General features: G+C 43.5%; 2 protein-coding genes across 3 annotated transcripts in view; one reads left to right on the top strand and one right to left on the bottom strand.

The window, feature by feature from the left end:
- CSTF3 (cleavage stimulation factor subunit 3) overlaps window positions 1–12,540 on the top strand; it is an 81,923-nt gene extending 69,383 nt beyond the window's left edge. Inside the window, exons 16-23 of the mRNA XM_020963923.2 lie at window positions 706–849; window positions 1,234–1,336; window positions 4,779–4,848; window positions 7,168–7,363; window positions 10,237–10,390; window positions 11,130–11,224; window positions 11,336–11,396; window positions 11,808–12,540. Of these exons, the coding sequence (XP_020819582.2) occupies window positions 706–849; window positions 1,234–1,336; window positions 4,779–4,848; window positions 7,168–7,363; window positions 10,237–10,390; window positions 11,130–11,224; window positions 11,336–11,396; window positions 11,808–12,010 (1,026 nt within the window). The 3' untranslated portion in view covers window positions 12,011–12,540. The remainder of the gene's footprint in view (window positions 1–705; window positions 850–1,233; window positions 1,337–4,778; window positions 4,849–7,167; window positions 7,364–10,236; window positions 10,391–11,129; window positions 11,225–11,335; window positions 11,397–11,807) is intronic.
- An 840-nt stretch (window positions 12,541–13,380) lies between these two features.
- Window positions 13,381–22,027, bottom strand: part of TCP11L1 (t-complex 11 like 1) — a 41,146-nt gene continuing 32,499 nt past the window's right edge. For both annotated transcript variants that reach the window (XM_078148702.1, XM_020963925.2), the window contains exon 10: window positions 13,381–21,036. In XM_078148702.1, the coding sequence (XP_078004828.1) occupies window positions 20,810–21,036 (227 nt within the window). In that variant the 3' untranslated portion in view covers window positions 13,381–20,809. The remainder of the gene's footprint in view (window positions 21,037–22,027) is intronic.

The following is a 22,027-nucleotide window of genomic DNA, read 5'->3' as shown; positions in this document are numbered from 1 at the left end:
CTTTAATGCTTTCTTTTTTTTTTTTTTTTGCAAAGCAATTGGGGTTAGGTGACTTGCCCCAAGTCACACAACTAGTAAGTGGTATGTGTCTGAGGCGGGATTTGAACTCAGGTCCTCCTGACTCCAGGGCCGGTGCTCTGTCCACTGCGCCACCTAGCTGTGCTATGGTTTTTCTTTATGAAGTAAGAGGCATAAGTAGCCTGCCTATATTTCACATGTTGAACTTCTGGAAAAGTTTAGCATACATGGACAGTTGCCATAACATTGTCTCAGGGTCCATGAGAGGGGAGGTGGCACTTCAGAAAGTCTGGGCTAATAGGCTATATTTAGCTCCATACTGAATAAAGTTTTAGTGAGATTCCACTGTGTAATCTTTGGAAATCCTTATATCATTAGCACCAAGAAAATTAGTTGACAGAGTTAAATGAATGCTTTAGTATTTTCGGGAAAGTAATAATACTCCTTTTCAACACTTAAATGCTACTTAAATGATTTAAGTTAATACTTATATGCTGAGTCTGTAATTGTACATTCTTATTTCTGGGAAGATCAAGATTGCTACCTTCTGAGTAAGTTCACTAAGGAGGGGAGTAAAGTGTGATCCAGACTTTGGGATTCTTCAGGCCTTACTATGGCTCAATAATCTGTAAATGTGTTCTCTCTTACCTTACGAGTTATTTTTATAAATCCCTTAAATCTGTATAGGTCTATATCCAGTATATGAAGTTTGCAAGGCGGGCAGAAGGCATCAAATCTGGAAGGATGATATTTAAGAAAGCAAGAGAAGACACCAGAACACGCCATCATGTTTATGTTACTGCAGCATTAATGGAGTACTACTGTAGTAAGGTAAGTACTGAAATGTCATGGTAAAAAAAAGTTAAAAAAAAGTAACGTTTTCTTCTATTGAGGCCTATTTCTGGAATTGAAAATCATCATAGAATTAGTTATTTAGCTTAATTCCTCAATATGTGAAAGGGTCCCTTAGGATCCATGTTGTGAGATCACCCCATAGCAGAGGGGATGTCTAGGAAATCTCAGGGTTGACTTTGTGAACATGTTCTAACACGTGTCATTCAGCCCGTTCAGAATGGAGGCTGATGCAGCTACCTGCTTTTCCTTTAACAGTAGTTTCATTGCTGTGCTCATCAGCAGGCCATTTTTTGAATACATGGCCAACCATTAGAATATGAATTTGAATTAGTGAGGTTTTTTTTTTCTCTTTCTCTCTAGGATAAATCCGTGGCCTTTAAGATTTTTGAGCTGGGGTTAAAAAAATACGGGGACATTCCAGAATATGTATTAGCTTATATTGACTACCTGTCTCACCTGAATGGTAAGTAAATGCTAGAGTCCAAAAGGATGACTCACATGTATTAATTACCCCTTGGCAGTTTGCAAAGCACTTTCCTCACAACAGCCCTGGTGTGGAGGAAGCAAGGGGAGAGCACCAGGATTAGAGGGAGGCCTGGCACCAAAGGCCTGAGGCAGAATCCTGTTACCGACACTAGACTGCCCATGACCTCAGGCAAGTAATTTACCTGCCCTGAACCCATCCATAACATGGTGACCCTCATGGCACCTGTCCCAAGCTGTGCTGAGGATCCGGTGGGATTCTGGGGGGAAAGCACTGGGCATCCCACAAAACCTGTGCTAAATAGGAGCTACTCTTGGCTTCACTGCACAGATGAAAAGACTGAGGCTCAGAGCAATCCAGTAACTTGTCCACGCTTACCAAGCTATGATGGCAGCCCGGGTTTCCTGACCCAAGGCCACCACTGTGACCTTCCACTTCATTCTGTGAAATTATCTGAAATTAGCCTGCTGAGTTTCCTTCCTTTTCTAGTGAGACCTTAGAGACAGAGACAGAGACGGAGAGAGACAGAGGGGAGAAAAATTGAAAGCAGAGAGACAAAGAATAGAGAGAGACAGAGAGGAAAGAAAAAGAGAGAGGGAGAAAGAGACAGTGAGAGAAAGAGAAACAGAAAGGCAGTGACACAGACAGAGAGAAGAGAGAGGAAAAGCAGAGAGAGACAGAGAAAGACAATGATAGAGACAAGAAAGAAAAACTGAAAACAAAGAGAAAGAACAGAGAGAAACAAAGAGAGGGAGAGAGTAGAGAGACAGAGACAGGGACAGAGAAGGAATGCACCATAGGCATGTTGTAAAAGGTTTATCCCAGGGCAGCTACGTGGCGCAGTGGGTAGAGCACGGGCCCTGAAGTTAGGAGGACCTGAGTTCAAATCCAGCCTCAGACACATAACAGTTACTAGCTGTGTGACCCTGGGCAAGTCACTTAACCCCAACTGCCTAAAAAAAAAAGAGAGAGAGAGAAAGAAAGAAAGAAAGAAAGGCTTATCCCTTGGCAAGAAGGAGGTTTCTCAGAAACTGGATCAAGGAGGGAATGGCTGAATTTATAGATGGTTAGGAGAGATGAAGGCATCATGGCAGGCACTTGGCCTCTTTTCTGGTAAAGTTAGGGGTCAGCCATCTGCTAAGATGGGAGGGTGTAGGTGCAGTAGAGCATCAAATTATAAGAAGGAAAAGAACTCATGTGTAAAATTATAAGAAGGGGCTGAAGGTCACTGCTGTGTAGCACAAAGAGTGATGGCCTTAAAGTCAGGACAGGCCTAGGGTTGAATTCTTATTAAAGGGTGACCTGGGTGGGGCAAATTACCCCACTTTCCGGGCAGTTAGGTGGTACAGTGTATAGAGTACAGGCCGTGGAGTCAGGAGAACCTGAGTTCAAATCTGGCCTCAGACACTTAACACTTACTAGCTGTGTGACTCGGGGCAAGTCACTTAACCCCATTGTCTAGCCAAAAAAAAAAAATTACTCCACTTTCCTAAACCCCAGTTTCTTCATCTGTAAAATGGGACTGTTGAAAGAATTAAATGAGGTAATGTGTATAAAGTAATCTAAAATTATTAGGTATTATTAAAAATCCATGAATCAGAGACAGGGTAGGCTCATTTTCTCTGTTTGTCTTGCATCCTGATTTACAGTTAAACTTAATAGTATCCTTATCTTTTATTTTTAATTTTATTTTTATTTTCATTTCTGAATTCTCTCTCTCTCTCTGTGTCTCTCTGTCTCTCTCTGTCTCTCTCTCTCCCTGTTCCTCTACCCATTGAGAAGGTTAGAAATATGATCCCCATTACACATGTATCCTCATTTTTCAAAGGCCTTATATCTTGTACAAAACAAAGCCAATGCAACCAAGATTAGGAGGGAAGCAGAAAACTGGGAAAGAATTTTTACAAGCAGTGTTTCTGATAAGGGTCTCATTTCTAAACTATATATAGAACTAAGTCAAATTTATAAGAATGCAAATCATTCCCCAATTGATAAATGGTCAAAAGGATATGAACAGACAGTTCTCAGATGAAGAAATTAAAGCCATCTATAGTCATATTTTAAAAAATGCTTTAAATCACTATTGATTAGAAAAATGCAAATCAGAACAACTCTGAGGTACCACATCATACCTATCAGATTGGCCAACATGGTAAAACAGGAAAATGATAAATGTTGGAGAAGATGTGGGAAAATTGGAAAGCTAATGCATTGTTGGTGGAGTTGTGAAATGATCCAACCATTTTGGAGAGCAATTTGGAACTATGCCCAAAGGGCTATAAAAATGTGCATACCCTTTGACCCAGCAATAGCACTTCTAGGGCTGTATCCCAAAGAGATCATGCAAATGGGAAAAGGACCCACATATACAAAAATATTTATAGCAGCTCTTTTTGTGGTGGCAAAGAATTGGAAATTGAGGGGATGCCCATCAATTGGAGAATGGCTGAGCAAGTTGTGGTATATGAATGTAATGGAATACTATCGTGCTATAAGAAATGATGAGCAGGCTGACTTCAGAAAAACCTGGAAAGACTTGTATGGACTGATGCTGAGTGAAGTGAGCAGAACCAAGAGACGTTGTACACAATAACAGCCACGTTGTGCGATGACTAATACTGATAAACTTAACCCTTCCCAGCAATACAAGGATCTAAGACATCTCCAAAAGCCTTGTGATGGAAAATGCTATCCTCATCCAAAGAAAGAATTTATGGAGTTTGAATGCAGATCGAAACATACTATTCATTTTTTTTTTTCTTGTTTTGTTTGGTTTCCTCTTTCATGTGGTTCCTTCTATTGGTTCTAATTCATCCTTACAAGATGACTAATGTGAAAATATGTTTAATAGGAATGTACATGTATAGCCTATATCAGATTGTGCACTGTCATGGAGAGGGAGGGGGAGAAAAATTTTAAACTCAAAAGGTTTTGGAAGTAATTGTGGATAAAATAAATTAATAAAAAGAAAAAAAAGCCTTGTTTCTATTCTCTCTTAAACTGGTAAAACTTAAAAAGTTACAGCAGTAAATATTACTTTCAAAAGTATCATAGAGACAGTCTAACTATGCCCCCTTTTCTCCTATTTTTAATATAGTAACTACATGCACAAATTGTCATATTTCAATGAAGGTGTGCTCTATTGTCTGGTCAAGCAATTAATTATAAGACTGTCTAGAAAGTTACTCCTAGAAACAATATCCCCTCTACCCTCCCCACCCCCAGCCTATTTTTTAAATCCAGCTCTCCAAAAATCCTACTTTTGTATTGAAATATAAAATCTGACATTTGTAATTTCATTAGTTTCATGATTTGTGTACTTAGAATAGTTGAGAGACTTAATTTGCATTTGATTATGAATTTTTTTTTAAATGGTTAGGAGCAGATTTGAATCATTTGTTTTCTTCTTGAATTCCCTTAGAGGACAACAATACCCGAGTTTTGTTTGAACGAGTATTGACCTCTGGAAGCCTTCCACCTGAGAAATCTGGGTAAGTTTTGCCCAAAGGCTACATTTACTTGGGTATTTGGGCTTAATGATAAATTTCTGTTTAAGCCTAGTTTCAGGAAAAAGAAATCTTTTTACAGATGAATTCGTGTGCTTCTTTTTCACACAAAACAAAAGCCCTGTCGTTTGTCCATGTTGGTCCTTTTTCTAGAAAACTTGTGTCCAGTTTCAGTGCCCATTTAAATCTCACATGCCTTATAATATCTAAGAAACTTTGCTTCCTTTGAATATACTGTATTTGGGGGGTTTTCCCTTAAATATCTTACTTTGCATTGTTTGAATTTGCAAACTGCCTCACTTCCTTTTGAAAATGAGAGAGGGAAAGCTTTAATAGACGCCTTATTAGTCTTTCAAATCGTGTCTTCTAGAGCAAAGTAGAATAACTTCTGACCACTTCTCAGCCTTTTTTTTTGCTGGCTCATCGTCTGTATCACTCCTCCTAATTGTGGGCGTTCCCCAAAGCCGGGCCCTGGGCCCCCTCCTCCTCTTTCTCTGTGCTCTCTTACCAGCAGTGTCCTCCTAGCTGGTCTATCTGCCTCCTCCCACCACTCTGATCCATCTTCCCACTGCTCCCAAAGTGATTTTCCTTAAGCACAGATCAGTCCACCTCAGTGGTTCCCCCTTGGTTCTAGGATAAAGTATAAACTTATCTGTTTAGCTTTTAAAGCCCTTCACAGTCTAGCCCCAGTCTTATCTTTCCAGTCCCCTTGAGGATTTTTCACCTCCCCACAAGCTGCTGTGCACCCAAACCATCCTTCTCTGTTCCTCACACACAATGCTCCATCTCCCTTCCAAGGTTATCCCTCATTCCTGAAATGCACTCACTCCTCACCTTCGCCTTGTAGAATCAGTCCCTTTTTTCTTTCAAGATGCTGTTCAGGCATCACCTTTGAATGAACTTTCCTGATTCTCCCACCCCTTAGTGCCTACCCTGCCTAACTGCTATGTATCTTGTTTTTAATCTTTTTATATTTAATCTGCATATTCGTACAGAGAGTGGCTCAGAAGTCTGAGTGCCCTTCTAAACAACTTACAAGGGCCCTCGTTCTTTTGGAACATGCTATAAAGGTACCTGTGTTCATTGACGAGGGATTGTTTTCTTCTTTTGTCTTTTTTCTTTGGGCCTGGCACATGGTAGGCACTTAAATATTTATGAACTTCCACTTTAACTTCTGCAGCTGTTCTAGTCCCTTGGTGCTGTGACCCCTGACAATTTCTGGCCCTAGAATGCAAGGTTACTACAGAAGTCCTAGGCCTCCCTATGCTCCTGTCTTTTGTTCTGTTTTGATATCCATTGTTCTTGCTAATTGTTTTTTATTTTGCTTTTATCTAAGCTTTCTTTCTTCAAGAAGGTACAATTAGCAAGTCCTGTCAGCTTTTCTCTTGGTATCCAATGTATTCGTTTAGCATGAAAGAGTCCAGGTAGTTCTGTAATATTCTGTCCTTGGAGGTATAGGAGAAGCTCTATTAGTTTTGGGGCGGTGATTATGCTAGTCAAGTCTTGGCAAGTTCATGCATTCGGTTCATAAAACTTAATTGACTCTGCTGTACTTCAAGAGTACATTGACAAAATGTCCTTCTCTGGGGCCCAGGCCAGCATGATGAAAGAGCGATTTTTTTTTTAGGCACGTTAAGTAGTGACTACACGTGGTTCCTGCGTCATGTTTTTGCTATGTAGAGATTGGGCTTAGCCTGCTCTGCTGGTAGAATGCGGATGCCAGTGGAATGCCATGGCGGCTCAGCCTGGCTTCCTGGAACCAAACTGCCACGTTTTCCATGTGAGCGTTTACCCCCTGGAAATCAACCAGTGCTACTAGTCAAGGATGAATTTATTGTTGTTGACTGTCTAGATTTCACAAAACTGACGGAGAAAATGTGAAAGTCTATCATACACTCATTTGGAGGGGGAGCCAGCTGTTAAACATTTCCCGGTGCAAGCACGCTATACAACCCAGGATAATTCTCACTGATCTGCTTTAATGGAGAAATAGGACGATCTTCTCCCCTCTCTGTCCCAAATCCCAAATCCTCCCTAATCAAAGGACCTGTCTGATGCTGGGAACTTATACCACTTTAAGACTAATTTCAAAACCAAACAAATTTCAAAACTCAACAAAATCTGCAGACCTCTAGTCTTTTTGGGCCCTTGGTTTCTGTCTGGCCCCTCACTGGGTTGAGGAGGTTGTAGATGCACTCCCTGCAGAATAGTAGGGTCACAGAAAATGAGAAAGACAGAAGATGGATCAGAACGTGCTCAAAGAGGACTGAGAACTACCTCTCCTCTCCTTTCTTCTCTTGGCAGAGAAATATGGGCCCGATTCCTTGCTTTTGAAAGTAACATTGGTGATCTAGCCAGTATCCTAAAAGTGGAGAAAAGACGGTTCACGGCATTCAAGGAAGAATACGAAGGCAAGGAAACAGCATTACTGGTCGATAGGTACAAGTTCATGGATTTATATCCCTGCTCTGCCAGTGAACTGAAGGCTCTTGGCTATAAGGTAGGCAGTGGGCACAGTGTTCCATGGGAGGGCTGTCATTTTCCTCCTCTCAGCTCTACACTTTCTTGGGCATTAAACCATCAGAAGTATTGAAAATGAATTCAGTCAAAATCAAATTTGCGCCACTGCATTCTGTTTGCCCCTGGGGACTGATCTACCCAGCTCCCTCTAATCAGCACCCAAGGATGCTGGGAGGTTTAAAAAGGAAAACCAGTGGGGCAGCTAGGTGGTGCAGTGGATAGAGCTCTGGCCTTGGAGTCAGGAGGACCCGAGTTCAAATCTGACCTCAGACACTTGACACTTACTAGCTGTGAGACCCTGGGCAAGTCACTTAACCCTGATTGCCTCACCAAAAAGCAAAAAAAAAAAAAAACCACAAAAATGCTATTAGTTCTCCCAGATAGTTCAACCTATTCTTTTTTTTCTTTTTTAACTTTAAAGCACTTGGAGGGGGTTCAGATACTGCTCATAAAATTGGTGAATCGGTTTCTTAGTTGTGAACCAAACTTAGTTCTGGCACATGATAGGTGCTTTAAAAGTATGTAATGATTGACTGATTGATTGAAATAGCTCCTGTATTACAGTTTCTAAGGTGCAGTAAAAAGAGAACCTTGTCCTCTCCTTACAGCAGCAGGCTGAGGCCTCCGAGGCCCAGATGGAATGATCTGATCTGGAAATAGAGCTCGGGCTCATTGTAAACTGAGCCCTGAGAAGACACAGAGCCAAAGCGGGGCCAAGGGAATAGTGGGATATTTAAGCAGCCCGAGGATTCACTCATCTTTAGAAAACTTGTTTTATCTTTTCCTTTTGTTTCTCATGAACAGAGGTAGAAACTTTGTCCTGCGCCATACAGGACCAATTTAAAGCCAGATGATGTGTTGAAGGCACCTGTGAAAAATCTCTATTCCTTCACTGTCCTCTTTATTTCATTTCTTTCAAAACTGCAGATCAGCCAATAATTGGTATTTAATTATTGCTCTTAATTCACAGTTGCCCTAGACCTGTCAGAATGGCAGACTGAGCTAAGAGTTTATTGCCTACATGTAGTATGTCCATGTAGTGTGTTTATTTCTGGCTAAACCAGCTCTTAATGAAAATCTAAGAATATTTGGACATAAGGCCCTATATTTGAGGTCCTTAAAAAAATTCACAAAGCTCTTCTTATCATAAGAACCAGAAACAAATACTGTTATCTCCATTCTATAAATGGGGAGAATGAAGCTAAGGTTGAGTGACTTGCTCCATGCTTACACAGCTAGTAAGAATGAGGTAGGATCTGAACTTGTCTCCTCACTTTGAGTTCCGGCCCCTCAAAGTAAATCACACAATTTCCCTTGGAAGTCCAGAAATATCTGACTGGATTCAAGTAAATCTTAAAAAAATTTTTTTTAAAAATTATGATCTTAACAGCCCTCAACACGAACATTTCAGTAAACCAAAAACAAAAAAGAGGATTGTATATGAAATTGCAGACCAGTTACAGTTTATTTTTGATTTATATATTAAATTTGAAATGGTAATAACAAAATTGCCATGTGGCCCTTCTGAAATTCATTTTTTCTGTATATTTTTAATGTTTTCTTGATGCTTTTATTTATTTATGCATTTATTGCATGTCACTCATCCCCCTACCCAAATAGAAGGCCTCTCATAACAAATAAATATTAAGGCAAAACAATTCATCATATTGAACATACATGAAGACATATGTCTTATTCTTTACCCTAGTCCAGCATGAGGGTCAGACAACTCTTGAGAGTCCAAGATGTTCCCATCCATAAACTGGTATTTAAAGTTGTGCCTACCAGTGAAGAGTTCTTTGAGAGAGAAATTTACTCGTTTGCCCAAAGGGGAAGAAAGGATTCTTTTAGGCAGCTGCCAGGGGTTGATAATGGTGCCTTGCTTTATTAATTCTTTTTGTAAAGGCAGCTTAGAGTAATGGGAAAAGCTTTGGATTTTGGACCCAAGAGACCTGGGTTTGAATTCCAACTGCCTATGACTTGGGCATGCTACTTCTCTCTGGAGTTTAGTGTCCTCATCTAAGAAATGAGATTGGATGAGATGATCTCCAAAACCTGGGATCATATGGAGGGAAGACTACTTAAAAGACTACAGAAATAGGAATTCTGTGTTACTGCTCTTCACAGAGGATATTTCTCCAATATCTGTTAGTTAAGGAGACTGACTTGTTGCCTCCATGACATCTTTATAGGTTCTTGCCAATATCTAGATGGGCATTTTGATATGTACCAAATTTGGGGATTTGACTGAAAGAGTTAGAATTATTCATTCAAAATCAAAGTCCATAAACTTTAGACTAGTAGGTTGGAATGAACGTGTTCTCTAAGGCCTCAGGCAGATTCTCTGTATCCATTCCAGGTTTTTCATTAAGAGCACTTGTGAGAGATCTTGACTAGTTCTCCTGGGAGGGAAGAGGTGTAAAAAGAATACAATGTTCACCTCACCCTCATGGGTCATTTTCTTTTAATTCCTATAAACCCATGGGTGGAATGCTTCACATTTCAGAGTAGCTGGTATTTTAAAATCACGCATATGAGAAAGCATAAATGAGAGTTTTGCTCACGAGAGTATAGAATCACACTCCAAAGCAGCTAGGCCTTACGTCTCTGGGCAGGGCCCTGCCGTAAACAATACCAGGTAGAGGTTGGCCACTTTGGAAGCAATGCCATGGCCTTCCAGGCACTTCCATTATTTAGCCACCTCTCCTAGCATCAGGTTTTTCTTGTAATTAATCTACACTTTTCCTGCAATTACAACTTCTTTCCCCATGTTCTGATTTCTGGTTGGAGAACTGCATGACTGTCTCCATGCCCCCACTTCTGGTTCAGGACTCTCCTGTTGTGCTTTTTCAGGACGTCTCTCGGGCCAAGCTAGCGACGATCATCCCAGACCCTGTGGTAGCGCCTTCCATAGTGCCTGTCCTTAAAGATGAAGTGGATAGAAAACCTGAATATCCCAAGCCAGACACACAGCAGATGATCCCCTTTCAGCCAAGACATTTAGCACGTAAGCTGTGGCCCTTCCTGGACCTGCATGTTGATTTTTGGATTTTAAGATGTTTTAGATACAGAGGTGGGGTGGGGTGAGATGGGGGTGGGTGGGCAAAATAATCTAAAATGAGTGTTTGGAGTGAACATCCTTTGGCAGGGATGTTAAGGCGTTGTTCAGAAATACTGTTCAGTAACGTACTTTGCCTGCGTGGCCTAACAGCGCACTCACACTTCCTGCTGAACAGTTCATGAGGCTCTATGGATGAGGGCCAAAGGAGCCGGCTGCTGGACCTCCGTACTCTGCTCCCAGTACAGGCCACAGCTTAGATCCCATGTTGGGATCTCATCAGTGTGGCTGCTCCCTCTAGTGGTGGAGAAGGGCACCTTCTCCCTTTTCGCTGCATCCTCCTCGTCCAGGCCAGGTCCCTCTGCTGTAGACTGGCTGCCCAAACTCCCAGAGGCTGGCCTCTCACTTTTTAAATATTTCACCAGTACCACTGCAGCCCGCCGTCTGTTCCTCATCTACTCAGTTGTCACCGGGGCTGCGATGCCACTCACCTGCCTCCCAGGTGAGGTCCCCCATCTGTATGGGAGCCACTGACTCCACTATCCAGCTGAATCTTGTGGCCCACCTGCTTGCGCCCTTGCACAGAGGCAACGAGGATTTGTACAAATCTGTTTACTCAGTCTACAGAGCACTCACTTTTTTCCTGGTCATCTCACAGGGTCATCTCACGCTCTTCTCTCCCTTTCAGCCCCAGGTTTACACCCTGTGCCTGGTGGGGTGTTTCCAGTGCCACCTGCTGCTGTAGTTTTAATGAAACTACTCCCTCCTCCCATCTGTTTCCAGGTTGGTTCAGTTTTTCTATTGATTTCAGGCCTCGCACTTTGTGAAAGGGAAATGGGAAGCAACACTATTTTTCTTGCATTGCTGTGGATTAAAATCTGTTCTTGAATGCAGGGTCCTTTTGTGCAAGTAGATGAATTAATGGAAATTTTCCGAAGATGCAAGATCCCAAGCTGTAAGTTCTCAGAGCACAAACTATGCAGAGTTAGGCTGCTATGGGGGACTGGGAAGATTCTTAACATTCAAGTGGGGCATGAGGTATTGGGCAGGTCGAGCATGATGGTACATTACGTGCACCCCATCTGATACCAACTACAATGCCATAAAACCCGGTTTTTTCATTTTAATGTAAACATGAATGATCAAACTTGGTATGTGAAAGTGATTTTTTTTAACTGTTATTTTAAGTGGCACTAAAGTTATTTAAAAATCCAAAGGCAAATGGTTTCAAAAACCTGGCCCAGTTAATAAATGGATGGGGAAATGAATGCTGTTGATGAAGGAAACCGAGTTGTCTCATTCAGTAGCGTATCTGTCGTCTTGTTTTTTCATGACAATTTCCACCATCTTGTCCCTCCTTACAAAGCCGTTGATGAAGCCGTGAGGATCATTACTGGAGGAGCGCCAGACCTGGCAGCGGAAGGCAATGGCCCCATGGAGAGCAACACCATGCTCACCAAAGCAGTGAAGCGGCCCAACGAGGATTCGGATGAGGAGGAAGAGAAGGGCGCGGTGGTGCCACCCATCCACGACATCTACAGAGCCCGCCAACAGAAGAGAATCCGGTGAGCCGAGGGCAGCGCTCTCCTGTGGGAGACTCGTGCGCACACGTCCCTTTGCCTCCTATGTCCTACTTCCTTTGTTTAAGAGACACACTTTGTCACGAGCATCTTGGGAACAAAGTGATGCTGCCACCGGTGCCTCTTTCTATCCAATGGTTCTCAATAAAAACTTTAAAAGCCAACTAGAAGGGTGGGTCTTCCAATGTTGAGCAGATGCGTGCTTTGAGCAAAACTAGGCTTTCAAAAATGGGGAAATAGTGCAAAATGTTTGAACACGTTTTGTTCCCTCTTCAAGTGCGTCTGATGACTCACTTGAAGCCTTGTTGGTTTTCATCAGTTTTATTTTAAAAACTGGAAGTCTTCTGATTGTGAAACATTTTAATTCACTTGTTCTGGAGGTTACTCTGTTTGCTCATGTAAAGTCCTGCCTTATTGTTTGTTTTTATTTATGGCAGAATGTACGGGATCTGTTTTGTAGTTTAAAAACGGAAAGAAAAAAAAACACCAGTTCTTTTAACAATAAAAGGATCTCTGAAACTCCGGGCCTGTCTGCTTTTATTTAGAAGCAACTTCTACTTATGTATATCATGCAGCCAAAACCCTTTTAAAAACATATCAATAATTTTTTTTCATTTAAATTTTATTTTCTGTTCTACATTTTCTCCCTCCCCCTTCTTCACCTACAGAGAAGGCAAGACATGGGACAGTCATTATACAGACAAAATTACGTAAAATGTATTTCCCCATTAGTCTCAACAATACCTTTCAATACTTGCAGTAGTCAGTCATCCGTCAGTTTGTGTGCCAAATGCAAATGCGCACTTTACTCAGATGTCCTGTCTTGACTGCACTGAATAGAATAGAATCAATTTCCCTTCCACAACAAATTCAAACTTAATCATGCCATATCCTGAAAATAGCTCTTGAAAGGCATCTGAAGCCAACCTCCCACCATCCTAACCTTTCACCAACTTACTTTGTTTAGCTGGCCTCACAAGCACACTAGAATGTTTCACTATTGCTTTTTAATTAAAATAAAATGACTTGGGAAAGATAGTAAAACCAATGTTTCACCTGCAGGAGCCCATTTCAGGAGGTCCATGTACAGTGGTTTGTTTAACCATGAAACGTGCATATTCAGTGTGAGCGATGTTGAATGAACTGATGCTCGCAAAGTTAATTCCACTTATAAAGTTCAGTTATAACAACAGCCGTGAAGGGTTTTTTGTGAGCAGTAAGTGTGGAAGGGACTATTACAGCAGCATTCTGACCTAATGGCTCATTTCTAGATAAATTAATCTGTTTTGCATTTGATTGGCAGCTGAGCATAAAACATTACAATTCAGAATGAAGGGCTAAGAAAAACAGAGGCAGAAGGAGTATTCTATCACAATTATTATTGGGCATGCACCACACAACTTTTATACAGTAATCTGTCATTGAGATTTCAGACACAAAGTCTCACCACTGCAACTGAGCTTAAACACGAAAAACAGAAAAACAATTTTTAACACCAGTTTCTTAAACTATTGTCTTACAAGTCTAGATCAAAGCTATAAACATATTAAGTCACCAGCATGTATAGTCTCATTACGTTCTCCAGTTAAAGCTAAGGTTGTCAGAATAAATGTGGATGGCTACAGCTCATATTTTGTACACTCTTAAGTTTGGAGGGCATGGAGATGACAGCATCCTTTTCAACCTATGGTTCTCATAGTTTGGTTTGTTAAGCTGTCTACAAAGTGTCCCAAATGTAGGCAGAGCCCCTGCCTCAAGAACCTTGAAGGCACAAGCGGTACCAGACAGCTGAGACTAAAAGAAAGCAGCAGAGCCTCTCTCGAAATAGGATGCTGGAGGAGGAGCTGAACTGAAGGCTCAGGACACCCGTGGGTGGCTCGTGGGGCTGGGGCAGGTTCCCATAAGCTACATGTGGGGTCCAGAGGAAAGAGGACCCACTTTTCTTCAGTGAAGGACTACAGAGTAAAAATCCCATCTCTGACTCTGTGTCAATGTGGGCAAAACTCTTGGAATCTCCCTGGGCCCCAATTTACTTAGCTGTAAAATGAGGACTGGGACTAGTGGCTTCTGAGGAGCCTCTGCCCAGGAGCTCTGATTCTATCAACAAAACCATAGAGAAACCCAGAATGACAGAGAGGGAGAGAATTTGGAACTCAAAATTTTTTAAAAACATGTTAAAAATTGTTTTAACATGTAAGTGGAAGAAAATAGAAATTTTTAAAAAAGTCAACAACAACAACAAAAAAAACACCCAAACAAACCCACAATGAACATAGTGCAGCTAAGTAAGGTATGCCCACTGGCCTTTCAGACTGGCCTTGGAGACTGACCTTTGGAAGATCAGGGCCAATGCAGATTTCTAGGATTATATTTATTTATGATGGTGTCTACTGTAACTATTCCTAGGCTTTTTTTGCTTTAGAAATCGTTCATTTTCAAACAGGAAAGGGATTCTTTCTCACAGGAAGAAAACTTTTCTTAATGTTTTAACTCAGGAGCTATTATAGAGTTTTATGAATATATGATAACTGAATTCTTATGTAAACACAAACTGATTTTATAATTAACATTAAAGATTTCTCGGCAAGTTAGTAACTCAGAACTTCTCTTTAAAAGTTTAACTCTTAGGCCCCCATAGTGCCATCACATTAACCTTCTTGTGGATACCAGCTTTTTCACAAGAGTTACTGTCAGACCTGAAAAGTTGCCAAAGAAACAAGATTTTTCCAAACAAGGTGTTCACGAGATTAACATAACTAATTTACAGCCAAAACAAAGGACTGTGTAAGCCACCCAGTCAATTCATAATGGTTCCAACAAGAAGACAGAAAATCATCTCGTTCACTTCCATCAGCATTAGTCTTGGCGTGATGATTTGGAACCCTTAATTTTTCTATACCTGTTTAGTTGCCACAACTATAAATCAGATGACAAAACAATTAAGTTCACAAATTAATTCTGATTACAGTTTTATTCCTAAAGTAAACAATTTGTTTACATAGCAAATAAAATGGTTGCTGGGATTTCAGAATACTAAATTAAACAACTCATATTTCCTTCCTGGCAATGAACCTCAGCCACCACTGTGTTCATTTGCCTAGTGCTGGGATTTAGATCCAGGAGCTAACATATCTAAACCAGCCCTGAAGTGTATTTCATAAATAGCAAAACACATTTAAATTAGTAAATATTTACTGAATTCCACTGTGGTAGCATACTAAAAAAAATACCTGAGAATTATAACACCTAAAACCTATTTTTTCAGGCAGCTGATGTTCACTTATGTTTACTCATCTTCTAGAAACCTAATTAACAGGAGATGCCCTGGTCAAAATTCTGTGGATCAGAGAAGCTGATATTTTTTAGAACCCAGTAAGGCTGCTTAACTGCCATTAATTACAAGAAAAGAACTTGTATTTAAATGCTCCCAGGTCAGTTGGGTCCATGATCTCACTGGTGTGGGTACCTGTTCCACCAGTGTAGATGGAAAGCTATCCACCCTGTGGGGCCATTCTTGTCTACATCTTGGTGCAAATCTTCCAGAGACTATTCACACAATGAGGACATAAGTAATAGCCCTAACTGGGTATCAGAGCCCATAGCAGTATTGTTGGTTTTTACCTGTAGGGAAAGGTCTTCAGTGGGAGTTTCCATGGCTTCCTAAGCATGGACCACAATTTAAGCAACAGTCCTTCAAGTCCAGACCAGGTGTGCCCCACAGAATTCCCAATACAGGAGATTTGGCAATCACCTCACAGTATGCAGTACAACATGGGGCCTCACTGAAAATTCTGTTACTCAGACCAACCTCTGAATTGGGCATCTTGAAACCAGCCCTGTGGGCACTTAATGCACAGGCCTAAACACTGTTTTCTGAAGGCCTGCACCATTGTCTTTGGCAAAGGTAGTTAACTAGGTTAGGCCAGTATGGTGTGTTTAACAAGGCCCTTTGTTGACAAGAGGGAATTAGGAAGAAGAAGAGGGGCTAATGAGACCAAGGCAAAGGGAACAGGGTTGGCTGCAGCTCTGGAACGAGAGTGGATGGAAGAGTATAACTCCAATAACCGAATCATTCATACATTGAGCGTGTGTGTCCGAGTTCCACCAGACTTGGAGGTCACACGGTCCCTTCCCTTTACAGATGGTAAAACCCAAGTGACTGGCTTCAGCAAAGTCAAGGGACAAGCCTAGAACCAAAGCTCAGGTTTCCCCCTTCTCCTACCAGCGGGCTTGAGACTGGGCTGCCTTATAACAAAGGGTCGAACTCTGTGCTTTCTGAAGCATCATGGCCAAGTTCAGAGCCTGCAGCAGCAGGCCTGGCCTCCCTGCCTCCCCAGGTCTTACCTGACAGTGGTGTCCCTTCCCCACTCAGTACCTTCACACGGCCACTCTTACTACTCTGGCAGTCTCGAACCAACATCACTTCACCTTCCTGGTCTTCAGGCATTCAACATGTAAAAATGAAGACTCAACGAATGTCGAGATTCTAAGGGGACTTTACTACCAACTGCTAGTACATTCTCCTATCCTCAGCAAGGCTGGGGGGCCCTTTCCCCGAAAAGGCTGGGGACCCCTGGAAGCTCTAATTATGAACCAGGGACAGCCATTATTAGATGCCTTCGTCACTGGACATGGACTGTTGTGCCTCCGTGGTAAATCTATGATTTTCACACTGACCCACATCCACGCTGTCTTTACACTGACATTTCCACTTGGATTTCAAATTCACACAAAGAATCCTGTCTACGGAACTGCAGTATTTCTTTAAAAGAAAGGAGCTCTGTGGCCCACCTGCTGACAGACAAATGGTGGACTTGGGGTGCAGGGTGAGACACACATTTTTCAGTCATGGCCAATGTAAGAATTTATTCTGCTTGATGATGCGTATTTGTTTAAAGAGCTTTGTTTTTCTGCCTTTCTTTCCTGGAAGGGTGTAAGGGGAAAAAAAATAAAATTTTGTTAACTGGAAAAATTCAATTAAGAAGCAAAATGAGATCATAAACTACTACTATGCATATGGCAAAGTGGCAAAAAAAAAATGCCAGACATGAGTCTGAAGACCTGAGGCTCCGAGTCCCAGCCTGGACCCTTTTTGAGATGTACTGACCTTGGACAAGTCATTTCTCCCTAAGCCTAACTACTCATCAGCGAAATAGGGACAAGAATATCAACATCACCCACCTCTGAACCCTCTGCTGCTGGCCATCATTCACTTATCCAACCATTGCCCACTAGGGGCCTGCTTCTTGTAACTCCCACTCCATTTTTACAGATCCTTGAAACAAAACCTCACATGCCTACAGCATGCCCACTAATCCCAGGATCCCAGAGCTAGGAGCTCTGGAAGTCATCTGGTCCAAGGCCCGTGTCTTCCAGGGGAGGGGCCCATGAAGGCCGAGTGACCTGCCTGAGGTCTCACAGGTGGGAAGCATCAGGGCTGGAATACGAACCCAGGTCTCTCTCCAAAGCCGATGTTCCTTCCACATTACCAGTCTCTGTCTGTGCCAAGGCAAGCTTGGCCCTCTCCAGAAAGGGCTAAAAGACAAAAGAATTCAGCCTCCTCCACCTACCCCCCTTCCCAGCCTCCCCTCCATGGCATCGGTTAGCACAGACCTGGCTTGTCACTGTGCAATGACCCAATTCAGCTAAATGAAAACCTTTCACGACTAAAGGGTTTGTAATATCACCCCATCTCAATGTTAACTCCGTGAGAACTCCAGAAGAAAACGAATCCACAAAACCACCGAAGAAAAGGTGGCAGGAAACCCCACAGACATTTGGATCCTCAGTGTTGGGAGAGACCACAGTGACCATCGAGGCTAACTCATCTTTGCATGGGAAATGACCCGAGTATCCTCAGCCAGCCTCTGTTTTAGGTGCCCAGGGGACTCAGCCAGCCTCCCCAACCTTCCTGTGATGCCCCTAGGCATCAACACTCCAAACTGTCCCACGTTCACCCCTGAAGAATTACTGGCAATGAATGAGGACTCAAAATACTTTAGGAAGGTAAAAAAAGAATCTTTTTTGCCCCTAACTTCAACCAGAACCACAGGGGAAAAGTCATCTGCATCATTCTGGTAGCTTTATTACTTTTGGGGGGAGAAGGTTAGGGCCTTAACTGTCCGGAGGAAGAATCACCCACCAGGAACAGAGGCTCAGAAGGCTGCTCCATCAGGGGGGAGTCACCAGAACCAGAAAAGAAAGGCTCCTGACTTCTTTCTTCCATAACATTGCTTGGTCTAACCTCCCTCTGTGTCCATTACTCCAAATCACTGGCCCTCATCCCTCTGGCCTTTTAAAAGAATCCCCCCCACCCTGAGCTGCCACCCCAGGCTACATTGTCAGAAGCCTTGCTCGGGCCTTCCACTGACTGTATCACATGGCAGTTTCGTTTGTGGAGCTACGGGTTTTGAGGCAGTTGGGTGAGAGGTAAACACCTTGGATTTGGAGTCAAAGGACCTGGTGGGATCCCAGGCTCTGCTGCATAATGGCCCCCATGACCCTGCACAAATCACTCCCCTCTCTGGGCCTGTTTCTTCATCTATACAACCAGGAAGTAGAAGCAGAGGTGGTCTTGTCAGTATGAATGAGGATTTCCCAGGACCTCCTTTCCCTCCCCCTACGCGGGCCCCCATTCTCTGTCACCTAGATGCTGCCTCAAACAACGTCCAGATCGTCCACCTGGGGTCCTCAAACTTGGTTTTTAAAAAATATTTTGATAGTAGCATTTGTAATTGGTTTCCTTTATAATCCTATTTAATTTACTTTATGCATTTAAGGGCAGCATTCTGAGAAGAGCAGGCTTCACTGCGTTGCTCAAAGAGCCCATGACAAATTAAGGTGGAGATCTGCTTTGCTAGGAAGGGCAGACCTAATGCACAATGGCCGGGTTTTCCGGAGACGCTATCTAAGGCCGTGAGAGGGCCGGCTGGACAGGCGGCCTCGTGGTTGAAAGGGTCCTGTGATTCAGCCCTCATTGCCCAGTCACCCTGAATCGACTGATGCCGAGTTTGCTCTTTTTTTCCCCCTCACTCTTCCAGCAAGAAATGGGAGCTAAAAGGTAGCCCTGTTTGTCTAAAGCCGTCACTTGCTGCCTTTGTCTATTTCCTCCTCTGCTCCTGGGGCTTCACCCAACTCCTTTGTTGAAACTATGGGAACTTCTGAAATCTGCATGCCGACGGGTAGGATTTAGGCCGACCCAGCGGGTCGGGTGTCAATCCCCTCCTGTATGTGCTTCCCTCCTGGCTCCCTTCCTGCAGCACCTGCCTACCTACTACCTCCTGGGGCTCAAACTGGCTGCTTCTCTAAAGCCTGCTCGCCCCCGCCTCCAGCATCTGCGCCTTCCTCAATCTGTTCCCAAGTCTTTGCCAAAGCTCCTGGTTCCTCTCCTGCTGGTCAATGGTCTGATTTTGCCTAAAATCCTATCCTTTCTCTATTTTCCCCAATAGTTCCACAAGAAGTTATTTAAAAGTTGCCTTGAATGAGAGTTTCAGAACCTGGACTTTGAGTGCAGAGGACAGCCCCATTATTGCAGCTTATTCTTGCTTTCACACCATTTGGGGCAGAGCCGAACCTAACCCCAGATACAAAAGGAACGGGGATCCTGCCCCTGACTACACAGCATACACCTAGGGGACAGTGAGGCCGGTCCTGCACCAAGGTTTCAGGCCAGGTGGGAGCTGGCAGTGGGGGAATACCTCCCAACCAGCTACACCGATGCTGGGCTTCTCTGAAGTGCATGTGTTTAAAAGGTCGAGCCCATGACCCCAAGCTGTTACCCATTTACTGCCCAGGGAGCAGGTTCAAAGGACAGTCTCTAAAGCTAGGGCTGCATCTGGGACAAAGGTTGTACACACCCCATTTAACCTCTTCTGCAAGAATGAAGAGCATTTAGTGAGCTCAGAAAATTCTGCCCTCACCCCCAGACCTCAGGACTCATCACTCCCATCCTGTCCATTGTACTAGAAAGTAAGATCTCAATCTAAGCCTCAAGGGAAAATCACACTTCTTCTGTCCATCTTCAGAATGACATCAAATTTGCATCTTTTCCCCCTAAAAATGAACCCCCCCAAATCCCAAGCACTCCAAAGGGTGGAAGAAATTCCTCTTCTCCAGGCCCCAAGGGTCTGAGTTGCCACAATCCAGGCTTGGGGATCATTCTATGGCAAACAATGAGTTCCTGATAACCAGAAAAAAATTCTCTAGAAAAATGTGAATCCTTCCAGCACCCAGAGGGCCCATTTGGCCTGGCAGGGAGAAATCCCCAGAAGGAAAACCAGGAGAAACAGCAAGGCTAGAGGTAATTTTCCCCGCGGTCCAGCTCCACCCAGGACTCTCCAGCGGCAAGCTTCAAGGGCTCGCAGCGAGCTCGCTTGACCTTTTCCTGCCTATGCCCACTGAGTGTCTAGAGCAGAAGCTACCCTGGCCCCAGGAAAGACGGTGAGCCTTCCAGCAACAAAGGTCCATCCTGACACGGAAGAGGTGGGGCCAGCTCAGCTCCTTCTGAGCCCAGCGTTCTCCTGAGAGCCCACAAAAATGGAAGTTCCTTCAGCTTGTAAACGTCCACTCATAAGTACATACAGCGCCCCCAGAACGGAATTCGGAGTACAGGGCATCTCTTTTCTTGTTGTCCTATGGTGACACGTTTTCCCTTTTAGAATCAATACTGAGAAAGGGAATGTATTAAAGAGAAAGCCATTTTCCAGAGCAACGTTATAGTAGAGAAGAGGGGTCGGTAGCCAACTAGATAAACACTGTTGCTGCTGCTGCCGGCAGGGGTCGGGACCCTCTACAAGCTGATTGAGATGCGGGAGCCCTCCGGCTTGAATATCTTACTGAGGATGGCGTCATAGTAAGGACTGAAGACCATCCTGTTGTAGTTGACCAGACGTGCAAACTTGACAGCCACCTCTTCCAATTCTTTCTGGATAGGGCCTAAGCCCCCAGGAACTGCGGGTAGTGACTTCTGGAGACCAGAGGCAAGGTAAGCCTCCAAGAAGGCCTGGATTCTGGCATCTGAGACAGAAACAAAAGAGAGGTGATCATGACACGGGAGAATGGACGGACGGGCACCGATAGGCACAGAGTGCCTGCCTACTACTGAGTGCCAGGCACTATGCAGACATCAAAACCCGCCTGGGGAGCTTCCCTCAAAGGAATGCCAGAAGACACGCTTGTGGACCACACCACCAGTCAATGCTACACAGAAGGAGAGATGGTCTCTGGGCAGAACAGAACAGAAACACAGCCTTTCTCCAACAGTCCTAGTGCCTCATATGTCAAGCCACAAAGAACAAAGGAAATTGGAATGACAACAGCTCTCGAGACTCCACCTTGGAGCTGATTAAAGATATTAACAGTCAATATGAGATAGTTGTGGGCAGGCAGGCACACGGATACATTGTTGGTGGACCTGCGAATCAGTCTGGCCATCCTGGAGAGCAATTGGGAATGATGCTAAAAATGATTAAATGGTTCACTGCCCTTTGATCCAGTGATGCCCCTAAAGGGCACATATCCCAGGCAGGCCATAGGCAGAGGGAAAGTCTAACACACACTGAAATGTTGACAGAAATGCAATTCGAGGGAGCCAAATCCTGGGAGACATCATGACCACGCATGTGACACTCAGGACTGTGAAGGCTTGGGTAAACTGAGGCAGAGTGAAGTAAGCAGGACCAGGACCACAGTGATGTAAATACAGCTCTCTGGCCAGGTTGGGCTTTCTTGGCACAAGGTTTAAAGTCTATGGGGCCACCATTATGATGTTCATAGAGTGGGAGGCAGAAGGAACCTCAGAAGTCACCGGGACCAAACCCCTCATTTTAGAGATGCAGAACGTTTAGGGATCTGCCCTAAGTCACACAGGAAGCAACAAGCAGCATTTGAACCCAGGGCCTCTGACCCTACACCTAATACTTCAATGACAAGTGCCTCAGAGGCTCAGCTTTCAGGAAACCACGCTCTGCTTGTTCTCAGTCTTCCGGGGCCAACAAGGACATTCACC

The sequence above is a fragment of the Phascolarctos cinereus genome, unplaced genomic scaffold (assembly GCF_003287225.1).
Source record: "Phascolarctos cinereus isolate Bilbo 61053 unplaced genomic scaffold, phaCin_HiC Scaffold_9;HRSCAF=440, whole genome shotgun sequence".
Classification (NCBI taxonomy): domain Eukaryota; kingdom Metazoa; phylum Chordata; class Mammalia; order Diprotodontia; family Phascolarctidae; genus Phascolarctos; species Phascolarctos cinereus.
The sequence above is the reverse complement of the archived record's forward strand: the minus strand, read 5'-3'. Positions and strand labels throughout refer to the sequence as shown.